Consider the following 11,305-nt stretch of genomic DNA (forward strand, 5'->3'; position numbering starts at 1 on the left):
GGCGGCCTCTGCTCGGCCCTGCGCGCGCCGCGGCTTCGCGTCCTGGCTTGGCCTTGCAGCCGGCAGGCGGGAGGATAGCGCGGGGACCCCGGGGCGAGCAGCGACCCCCTGGGCCGTGGCAGGTGAGGTCGCCGAGAGCCACGTCCGTACGGTGAAAGGTGAGGCGGCCCACCTGTGCCGGGGCGCGGGGGCCACCTGCACAGACCCGGACCTTCGTTTCACTGGCGGGGCCCGGGGTCCACTCTCTGTGGTCACGTGGGTGCCGAGCAGATTGCACCTGAGCCTCGGGCATGATCTGCGGCCTCATCTGTGACCTGAGCAGAGCAGAGAGGACAGCCAAACTCCAGGGCACCTGTCTGCAAGGTGATGTGCTGGTCGAGGCACCCAGGACCCAGAGTACCATCCTTGAAGGGTAGTGAGCCTGTTGATAGTCACCCCATGGGGACTCCAGTGCAAATGAGGCTCAAGGGCAGGGGCCAAGTGAAGAAGCCAGACCCATGAGCATCTTTGTCCTCTTTGTTACCAACACACAACTCTTCCTAAATCATCAGCCTTTCCCAACCATTAAAAATGATTCTTGTATTCTCTACCCCTCCACAGCCTCTTCAGCCTGGCCCAGAGGAGGTCCCACTGGAGGGCAAAAAGGGAGTGGCTGTTGCCCCTTCTCTGCTCCCTGCCCCCACCCATGAGCCAGCCCCGACTCAGTTTTCTGCCACAAAGCAGACAGCAAGCTGGAATCTCTTTAGGGGCCTTTGTCTCTGGTGGTTCCTTCTCAATATAATCTCATTGTACATTTCTGGACAGCTGGCTGGATCTCATCTCATTTTAACAGGGCAAGAAAATCTTATCAGCTGCACCAGAAAAACCTTAGAAAAGTTAGGAGATAAGCTCAGTGGAAGCCTAGACTAACTCAAAAACTCAGCGTACTCAGAAAGTTAGCACAGGAGACAGGTGACACCTTTCTTGCTTGCGGGAAATTGAACTGGCTATTTCAAGATGTTATGCCTTGCATAGAATATTTAAATGGGGCCTCTGAGAGATGAGGCCTCTTCTGGGACCTGGGCACCAAGACCTGTGCAAAGCAATTGACATAGCAATTACTGGTTCACTTGAACCCAGAATCATCTTCTCTGATCCACATTTTTCATTCCTTCCTTCTAGCTTTTAGGCCACACTCCTGATTTATGCTAAAGGCATTTCTCTGCTTTGCCTCCTTCCCACTGGTGGGGTTTTCCCCCACTTCTAGATGGAATAGTACAGTACACCATGATTAAATGCGAGAACGTCAGAATTAGACCTCAGCTTATGCCTTGGCTCTCCTTATTGTGTGTTCTTACGCAAATTAGTGAACTTTTCTGAGCCTCAGTTTCCTCATCTGTAGAGTGAGGCTCATGATAATGTCTATCTCATAGGATTATAGTTAAGAAATAAGAGAAAAATAACAGGAGCAATGCTCAGCTCCGTGCCTGCCACAGGGCAAGTGGTCAGTAAAAATTAGTGGTTAGTATTCAGGGTTTGTTAACTGGTTAATCAGAAGAGTAGCTTCAGTTTTTTTACTGTGCTTCTCTGTTAGTAGTTGTATTGAGGGCCACTAGGAAAGGATGCGGAGAAGGCAATGGCACCCCACTCCAGTACTCTTGCCTGGAAAATCCCATGGACGGAGGAGCCTGGTAGGCTGCAGTCCATGGGGTCGCTAAGAGTCAGAGATGACCGAGCAACTTCCCTTTCACTTTTCACTTTCATGCATTGGAGAAGGAAATGGCAACCCACTCCAGTGTTCTTGCCTGGAGAATCCCAGGGATGGGGGAGCCTGGTGGGCTGCCGTCTCTGGGGTCGCACAGAGTCGGTCACGACTGAAGCAATTTAGCAGCAGCAGCAGCAGGAAAGGATGGGAGTAGAATGAACACTGGGCTTGGATTCTCAGGATACCTCCTGGAACCTAGGTAACCCTAGGCAAGTCATGGAACCTCATGGGACCTTTCAGAATCCCCATTTGCTTATTTATTAAAGAGACCTAAGCATAAAACCTACCCTGTAAGGCTGAACGAGTTAAGGTATGTGAATATGTGTGACACTGTGGATGGGGTGAGGGGATCCTCACTAAATTTAAGTGGGGTCTAACCCTAACCCCTAGTCAATTAACTAGGGGTCTAAGACCCTAGTTTTGTGGGTCTGCCATTTTGACAATTTGTTGTGGGTCTGCCATTTTGACAATTTGTTGTGGGTGGGAGGGGCTGGAAGAAAAACAATGCAAGAATATCTTGCTGTACATTTTACAAAACCACACGACCACGTGAACACTTTGTGATCTGCTCTCAGGGCCTTAGAAGGGGTAAGTGGGGGCTGGGGCAGGGGCTGTCTGGATCCAAGCGTCCTGGGCCCCGCTGCCATAGCAGGTTGAAAGTGCTCCGTGCCTCGTGCTCAGAGCGCGGCGTCCTTGCCACGCTGAAAAGCAATGACGGTGTTGGAGTCAAGCGTGGGAAACGTCAGAGGTGCTGTTATGATGATGAAGATAACAAATGACTACATGGCTGGATATGATGGGCTGAGAACACTGCGTTTAGTTGGCTGCGGCTGAGTGAGCAGGGTCTTGTTTGCTCACTGGGTTGTGGGAGGGGAGGCCTGGGTTCCCTGAATGAGCTGCCTTTCTGCAGGCTGTCCTGGCTCTATCTGAGGCTCTCCCTGGCCTGCGGTGCCTGGCCACACGGGCTCTCCTTGGCCCCCTGCTCACTGGGCCACCACTGGGAATTGTGGTTTCCCTAGTTGTCTGCACTGTTTGCAGTGGGGTTGCTTGCCTCAGATCTCTTCTTCCCCGCTGCTTGGGAGGCAGGGTGTGCTTGACATTACCTCCTTGCTGGGGACATCCTGTGGGCAAGCGTTGGGTTACACGACACACTTCTGGTGAGATGCAGAGCTTGTGTAGGCTGAAATGTGAGAGGCCTGTGGGCCCAGAGCCCAGGGGTCATGTACTTGAGCTTTGTAGCAGCTCAGACTCCCCTGAAAACTGGAGGGCCATCTTGTTGGGCCTGTGGCTTTGGGATTGTTCTACACACATACACACACACACACACACGCGTGCGCACACACACACACACATTTTTTTTTTTTCAGGTACTGATCTGCCCAGGAAAATGTTCAAAAGAATATCCTTTGATCCTTTAGAAGAGAGAAATAAATGAATTCTTAATGAGCTAAATATCCCCAGGATGTTGATTGAAATGCAGATCCCAAGGCCTCAAACCCAGACTTTGAATCAGAATATCTGGGGAAGGGACCCCAGAATCTGCCTGTTGAACAAGAATCTTAGGTTGTACTTAATGCTTACTGAAATTTGAGGACCACAGTTACAGATGCTTTTTAAAAATACGGTGAAACACACAAAATAAAGTTTGCCATCCTAATTTGCTACCTAATGCATTGGTGGCATTAAGTGCATTCAAGTTGTTGTACAACTAACCGCTAGAACTTTTTCATTTTGCAGAACTGAAACTCTGTACAGTTGACCCTTGAACAACATGCGTATGAACTGCTCAGGTCCACTTACAGATGGAATTTTTTCAATAATAACTGTTGCAGTACTGTACCTTTCCCAGTGAGTTGAACCCCCACATGGGAGGGACCGTGAATTTGGAGGGCCACCTATAAGGTATATTCAGATTTCTGACGACTCGGAGAGTTGGTATTCCTAACTCCTGCATTGTTCAAGGGCCGTCTGTGCTCATTATGCAACTCCCATTTTCTCCTCCTCCAGCATCTGGCAACCACCATTCTACTTGCTATTAATTTGACTACTGTGAGTACCTCATACCTCATGTAAATAGAATCATGTAGTATTTGTCTTTTTGTGACTGTCTTATTTCACTTAGCGTAACAACGTCAGTGTTCATCCACACTGTAGCATGTGTCAGAATTTCCTTCCTTTTTAGCAGTAGTACTCCATTGTATGTAAAGACCCCATTTTACTTATCCATTTATCTGTCTGTGGACACTTGGGTTACTTCCACCTTTTGGCTATCGTGAATAATGCTGCTGTGAACATATACATACAAATATCTCTTCGAGACTCTATATCCAATTCTTTTGGGTATATATCCAGAAGTGGATTTGCCAGATCATATAGTCATTCTACTTTTAATTTTTTGAGGAATCACCATACTGTTTTCCATAGTTGCTGCATTTCCTTTTCCACCAAGAGTGCCCCAGGTTTCCAATTTTTCCACATCCTCAACTATACTAATTTTCTGGGTTTTGCTAGTAACCATCTGGAGGGCATAGCAACCCCTTCCAGTATTCTTGCCTGGAGAATCCCCATGGACAGAAGAGACCCGTGGGCTACAGTCCATGGGGTGGCAAAGAGTCGGACACGATTAAGCGACTAAGCACAGCACAGTAACCGTCCTCATGGGTCTGAGATGATATCTCACTGTGGTTTTGGTTTGCATTTCCCTAATGAGTAGTGACACTGAACATCTTTTCAGATGCTTTTTGGACATTTGTATATCTCCCTTGGAGAAAAGCCTTTTCAAGTCCTTTACCCTTTTTTTTCATCAAGTTACTTGCTTTCTGTTATTGCTCTGTTGCAGGAGTTCTTTATAGACTTGGATTTTAACCTTGCATATATTTTGTTTGTTTTTCTTTCATTTATTTTTGGCTGCACTGGGTCTTCATTGCTGCATGTAGACTTTCTCTAGTTTCGGTGTATGGACTTCTCATTTTGGTGGCTTCTCTCATTGCTGAGCACAGGTTCTAGAGCACAGGCTCAATAATTATGATGCACAGGCTTATTGCCCTTTGGCATGTGAGATCTTCCCAGACCAGGGATCAAACCCATATGCCCCACATTGCAGAGTGAAAAGTGAAAGTTTCTCAGTCATGTCCAACTCTGTGCAACCCCATGGACTCTGTGTGTGTGCGTGTGTGTGTGTGTGTGTGTTAGTCGCTCAGTCGTGTCCAATTCTTTTCGACCCCATGGACTGTAGCCCACCAGGCTTCTCTGTCCAGGCAAGAATACTGGAGTGGATTGCCATTCCCTTCTCCAGAGGAACTTCCCAACCCAGGAATTGAACCCTGGTCTCCTGCATGGCAGGCAGATTCTTTACCATTTGAGCTTCTCCAGGCCAGAATACTGGAGTGGGTAGCCTTTCCCTCCTCCAGGGGATCTTCCCAACCCAGGGATCAAACCTAGGTCTCCTGCATTGCGGGAGGATTCTTTACCAGCTGAACCACCAGGGAAGCCCAAGAATACTGGAGAGGGTAGCCTATCCCTTCTCCAGGGGATCTTCCAGATCCAGGAATCAAACTGGGGTCTCCTGCATTGCAGGCAGATTCTTTACCAACTGAGCTATCAGGGAAGTGTGTATTGCAAGGCAGATTCTTAACCACTGGACCACCAAGGAAGCCTGGATTTTTAACCTCTTATCAGATATATATGGTTTGCAAATATTTTCTCCCATTCTTTTGTTTCTTTTAATGGAAGTCCTACAAGTACTTTATATAGTTTAAAACCCTGTAAAGAAAATATTATGCATTGTTCCAGTTTTATAGGAGTGGAAACTCAGGCCCAGTGCAGTTTGCCTGCCTGCGGTCACACAGCTGTGTCTGAGTTGCAGCTCAAGCCCTGGTTCCTCTGAGTCCAAAGCCCACACCTTTCCTATTTCTCTACTTTACCACCCAGCCCTCCCCGGAGCTAACAGCGTAGAGGCCCTGCCGGGTCTGCAGGAAGTGGCAATAGCTTGAGAAGCGTTCAGCTTCAGGAGAGGAAATGGGAACCCAAGACTTGGGAATCTCCCTTCCGACGACTGGGGCGCTCCTTAGATCCTCATCATTGCTTGGACCTTAGAAGGAGCAGAGAAGCGCAGACAGGTTTGGAAAGGTTTTGCTTGTTTAGCATTTCGTGAGCTTGTTTCAGAGCCCCTTGCTCCTAACAGTTCCCTAGACAGCCCGGCGCTTCGTGCCACTGCTGTTGCCCTGTGCTCTCCCCGCACCTCTTGCAGCATTCTGTGCCCGCTATCTTTCAGGAAGGCCAGCACCCTGTCCGCACCCCCACCACCTGCCCCCGGCAGAAGGGAGTGTCCCCTTCATTTACAGTTCCTTTCTTTGAGGACATTTCCTCTAGCCTGTGAGCCCCGTGGGTGGTGGCCATGACTTACCTGTCGCTGTGTCACCCAGCACAGTGCCACTGCACCTGGGCAGTGCATTATCCAGCCTCTGCCCCAGCCCAGACCAATCAGATCAGAACCTGGAGAGTAGCTGTAGTTTTTACAAACTCCATGGGGAGTCTTCACGGAGCCCCCGGCCAGGTCCTTATCCAGCCTACTCTGGATCTAGGGCAGACCCGCTTCTGGAACTGCCCAGAGTACTGAGGTCCCACCTCCCTTGCTCGGCAGGTGGCTCGGCCCTGGAGTTGTGGTGTTTGTCCTGCACCAGGCATCAATGACCCAGCGGGGCACGCTCACCATTGCTCCTGCTGCTTTACGTGCCCCCTTAGTCCAGTGGAACACAGACAGTTTTGAAAGCAGGACAGGGACTTCGTTTATCCATCCTCCCATCCATCCATCCATTTATCTATAGTCTATTTATTGATGATGCAAATTTATTGAGTATTCACTATAGACTAGGTACTATGATGGACATATACCTTTGAACAATTAATGCTCTGCTTGGGAAAGTGTTGTAACCTTCTGAGAGTTAAGACCGTGTTTCTTTACGTGTGTGTGTATGTATATGTGTGTGTGCGCATGTGTGCCCATGTGCTAAGGTCATGTCCTTGGACAACATCAGGATTCTTAGTGACAGCATCTGTCTGGCTGGGCAGTGGGAAAGATTTGGGGTGAATAGGAGATGTGACCCAGAGTTTGAATGGTGGGGTGGGTGCCATAGGGGAGGGTTTGGGTGCTCTTGGGTAACCTGTGTTAGGGAGGGAAAGACTGAAGGACTTACTCTGAGGCTGCTCCCCAGGGATGATGACCTTTAGGTTCCTTCTTCCCTCTTCCCTCCCTGCCTCAATTTCCTTCCTTCATCAAACATCCCATGAGTACCTACTGCCTTTTACTCAGACTTTGGACTGTGGACCAGCTGTTTCAGCATCTACCTGGATCTTGTTAGAAATGCAGCTTCTCAGGCACCGAGTCAGCACCTCGGGGAGTGGGTGTACGACTTTGTTTTCGTAAATCCTCTAGGTGACTCAAGCATGCTAGAGTTCGAGAATGTCGGGCTTCCCATCTTCGTCGCTGCTCCATGCTCAGCACAAGAGCTTTCCACAGACATCTGTGAGCTGACTGTTATGCACCAGGTCCTGTTCGGTACTAGGGATGTGGAGATGCCTCGGGGGGAGGATGACGAGGTCAGCCAGGTTGAAGGTATCAATGGGACACGCAGGTGGCAATAGCCAGCAGGGCACCAGATACACATATCTGAGTCTCAGGAGAAAAATGCCAGCCTTGGAGGTAATTTGGAGTCATCAGCACACACAGGTAGAATGAGTACATGACCAAAGAAACTCTTAAGGCCCATGTGAGAGTCAAGAGCGTGGGTGGTGATGAGGTGGGGTATCTACTGACCTGAGGCCAGGTGTTCTGACGATTCTGGCCTCAGGGCCCATTGCCCAATGTTGAGGTGACATGTTAGCATTTTTACTCAGCAGACACTGCTCATCAAGCCAAGGCTGTGACCATTTCCCGTCACTGAATATTAGGCAAACGGCCAGCCGGCTCTTGGGGCCTCCTGGGATGGTTTCATTTGTAGGGTGTCTGCCTTCCATGGGGGTCCACCTTCTGCCTTCTCTCCAGGGGGCACTATGGCACTAAGACCTGATGGGAGTGGGTAGGGACGGCCTTCATCTGCAGTAAAGGTGAGCAAGCTGGGGTGGGGCTCACAGTGTTCTAGAGAATGCCCCCTCCTCCCCAGCACCAGGCTCCCTGGTTTTGCAGAGCCGGGCCTGTAGGGGCAGGCCTTTAGCCACGGCCGTGCTGTAGAACTTGATCCGGATTTATTTTGGGAGAGTATATTCTGGGATCCAGCACTGCACTGTACTGCAGCCACCCAAACCCCAGGTGTGCCTCACATGGTTTATGATAAATCTGTTTGGCTATCAAATGGTTAATGCCAGTCTAAGCAGAGGTCTGATGGGGTGGATGCATTTGTACACCAGATTCTTCTATTAGAAGTAACAGACTTCTACTGGGAAAAAAAGGAAGTGCTCGCCATTGTTAGTTCCCTGGCTGGAAAGTTCTTTGTGATCCAGGGGAGCTTAGGAAAATACTTGCTTTCATTCCCCAGTATCTTAGCAGCCTTCCCAGCAGCCTGTGGCCTGTTGCCACCAGATCGTACTCGACAGCATTTGTCAGAACGATTTGGTTTCTGACTGGTCACTCGGATCAAATGTCCAGGCCAAAGTACAGGACGCACCAGGAGGCTATCCTGAGGTTCCACGGTGGCCGCCTCTCAGCCTGTGTGCGCTATCCCTATGGGTGGTGCCCAGAGCCAGCTGGCCGTTTGCCTGGGTGCTGCATGGACCCTGACCTCAGCCTGCAGTCTCCTGAGGAGGTAGGGCTCTGCATGCGCCATGGCTGCCTGCGGTGGCCGGGTTTGTGTATTTGTGTGTGTTGTGGGTACCTGGGTGAAGCCTAGCCACCAACTTCCTCCCCTGTCCTTCTGTCCCCCGCTTAAGATTTGTTAGCAGGAAGGAACCGGTAGTTATGGGGTAACAGAGACAAGCAGGGGTTCCTGCAGCCCACCGCCACCACCGAGCTGCTGGGAAGCAGGCAGAGAGCTGCCTCACGCCGGGCTGCAGCTTTTCCGCAGGGAGGCTCTGCTCTTCGGCCGTTTGCCACGGGGAGTGAAATATTTATCCACTGCTTTTCCCCAGCTCTGCAAGCTGGTAGATGTGGGCAGACAATTTATGTCTTTTCTGCCCTTGACTTTGGATTTCAGACAATCCGATCACAAGTTCATCCTTCTGTAGAGACTTAATTAACCCACTGGTTTTGTCATTTCAATCCCAGTAGCCCTATCTAACCTGCCCCACCCCCCAATACTTTGATATTACTCTCCTCCAAAGCTGTGTGCAAGTCCCACCTTCAGCCCTGGTGGGCAGCACTGGCTCCGCTTCTGAGCTGGTCTTCCTTCCTTGTCCTGGGTTCCTGCTGTGCCTCCTTTGAAGGCAGCATCACCTGCCCCCCGGCAGTTGTTGCCTCCCCCCACCCCCAATGTGCTTTAAACTCCTCGGCTCATGCCCTACCCTGCTGCTGGAAGGGCCTCGGTGGAGAGAGGTCTCAGCTCTGTTAGTTGGGTTTTGATTTCAGTACAGGAGTTGATAAAACGAGATAAACCCCAGGCTCACAGGGCCGGGGAAATTAAACAGAGATGATATCAAAGTTCCCCTGAGTTTTCAACTGTGATTCAGTAGCTTAGTTTTCTCCCAGACTGCGGCCGGGAGGCACGCCTTTGATACTGAAACAATGTTCAGCATCAGTTAAGCCCAGCACTGCTGACTTTTAGGGATTAAGCACACTGTCGTAGTAATTCTTTGATCAGCTACAAGGGAGCCGTGTGCTGTCTGTGTGAAGGGGCTTTATAGTTAAAGTTCATTTCTCTGTGAACCTGGGGCGACAGCCTTGGTGAGGTGCTGCCGTGCCGGGGGGCTGGGACCTCCCCCGGGCACTGTTCGGTGCACACTCAGGAAGCTCTTCTCTTACCCAGTGTTGCTGGATGGAACTCATTGAGCACGGCTGGAAAAAATCCTGCTGGGTCTGGAAAACACACCTCGCCCTAACTGGCCCCATCCAGTCCTTCAGTCCCAGGAAGTACCACACACACACTCTCTCTCTCTCTCTCTCACGCACTCTCCACACACACACACACACACACACACACATTCTCTCTCTCACGCACTCTCCACACACACACATACACACACACACACACACATATACATTCTCTCTCATTCTCTGTCACTCTTCATCCCAGTCCCCCAGTCCCAGGATGTACAACACACACACTTACTCTCATCCTCCCGCTCGCTGTCTCTCTCTTTCTCCCCCTGCTTTGTGGAGAAATCCTCTTGGGACAGACACAGGCACAGCTGCCCAGGGTGAGGCTCTGTAGCCCCCAGCCTTGGCGATGGTCTGAGTGAGGCTGGCTGCACGCTCGGGATAGACAGGGACTGGACGACCTGTGAGGTTAAGCTAGGAGGACTAGGTCAAGGTCAGTGCTGCCAGGGTACTCTCTACTCTTCCGACCCTGCCCGAAATCAGACGTGACTCCCAGGTGCTGCTACCGTCGTCATTCCTCTCCTGACATTTCCTGGAAATCCACTTAGCTTCAGGTTGGCTCCTTCCTAGAGTTCTCAGAAATCTCGGTCTCTGTTATCTTGTCATCTAAAACACTGAGTGAACTTTTGGCTTTTCCTCTAGGGACCCTCCTTGCAGCCACAGCTGGGGCAGTAGAAGTTTCCCCATCCCCTGCCCCTGCCTCCGCTGGCGGTGCAACTTGCAGTTGGCAATGGAGGCCCCCCCGCCGCCCCCCCCGGGTGCTGTTGATTGTGTTCACACCATGCTGTACATCACCCCGTTCCCTCCTGTGCAGCACGCGGGTCTCCCTCATTAGGCCTAAATTTACCTCTGTCCTACACAAACATGGCCTTAGCTCATTTTTATTGCTGTAAATTATTTATGAGGGAAATGTTGCATCTCGAAACTGAGGTGTGAGGAAAATTAATCCCATGTTACTTTTATCTCTCAATACTTTTCTCCCCCTCGCTTCACTTACTGGGTTACTGCTAGAGAAAAGAGAGCTTTGGCATTTTAAAATATAATTGGTGCTGAGAGCACTTTCTTGATCAGGTATGGGATGGGAAGTTGGGTCTGTCTCTGCCCAGTGTGTGGAAAGTAGACCAGACTGGGGAGGGAGGGTCAGAGGCCCCTGGGGCTCTGCCTTCTGCCAGCCCATGGCATCTGAGAACTCCAGGCCTCTGTTTCTTTCCTCTGAAATAGGGATTAATATGCTCCAGTCCCCTTCCTAGGTTTGGTGTGAGCATCAGTTGAGAAGGAGCTGGTGAAAGCTGTTTTGGTAATTGCAGGGCACTGCTCAGATGCGGGGAGGTGTGTGAGTGCGTTCTGTGTGCAGCTAGAATTTGGAGCTGGAGGTGGATGCCAGGCTGGGCAAAGAGAGCTGAGGAGGATGCCCGTTGTTGCAAGCAGGCCTGGCATTTTCTGCTTCAGCCCAGCGTCAGCGTCTTGCCAGACAGGTTAATGGTGGTCTTAAACACCCCCGCTCGTCTGCCCCTCTCCCCAGGCAGCTCTGCTCT

General features: G+C 50.6%; 1 protein-coding gene across 3 annotated transcripts in view; it reads left to right on the plus strand.

Moving 5' to 3' along the window:
• The first annotated feature begins 197 nt into the window (after positions 1-197).
• The window catches only part of MVB12B (multivesicular body subunit 12B), a 193,686-nt gene continuing 182,578 nt past the window's right edge, over positions 198-11,305 (plus strand). Inside the window, exon 1 of one of the 3 annotated variants that reach the window (XM_010844089.1) lies at positions 198-363. Coding sequence is in view for 2 of the 3 variants with exons in the window: in XM_010844087.1 (XP_010842389.1) it covers positions 8,380-8,544 (165 nt within the window). In the remaining variant the exon portion in view is untranslated. Of the gene's footprint in view, positions 364-7,905; positions 8,545-11,305 lie in introns of those variants that run through there. The other 2 variants (XM_010844087.1, XM_010844088.1) reach the window with 2 other exon arrangements.

This window comes from Bison bison, unplaced genomic scaffold (assembly GCF_000754665.1).
Source record: "Bison bison bison isolate TAMUID 2011002044 unplaced genomic scaffold, Bison_UMD1.0 scf7180017864193, whole genome shotgun sequence".
Taxonomy (NCBI): Eukaryota; Metazoa; Chordata; class Mammalia; order Artiodactyla; family Bovidae; genus Bison; species Bison bison.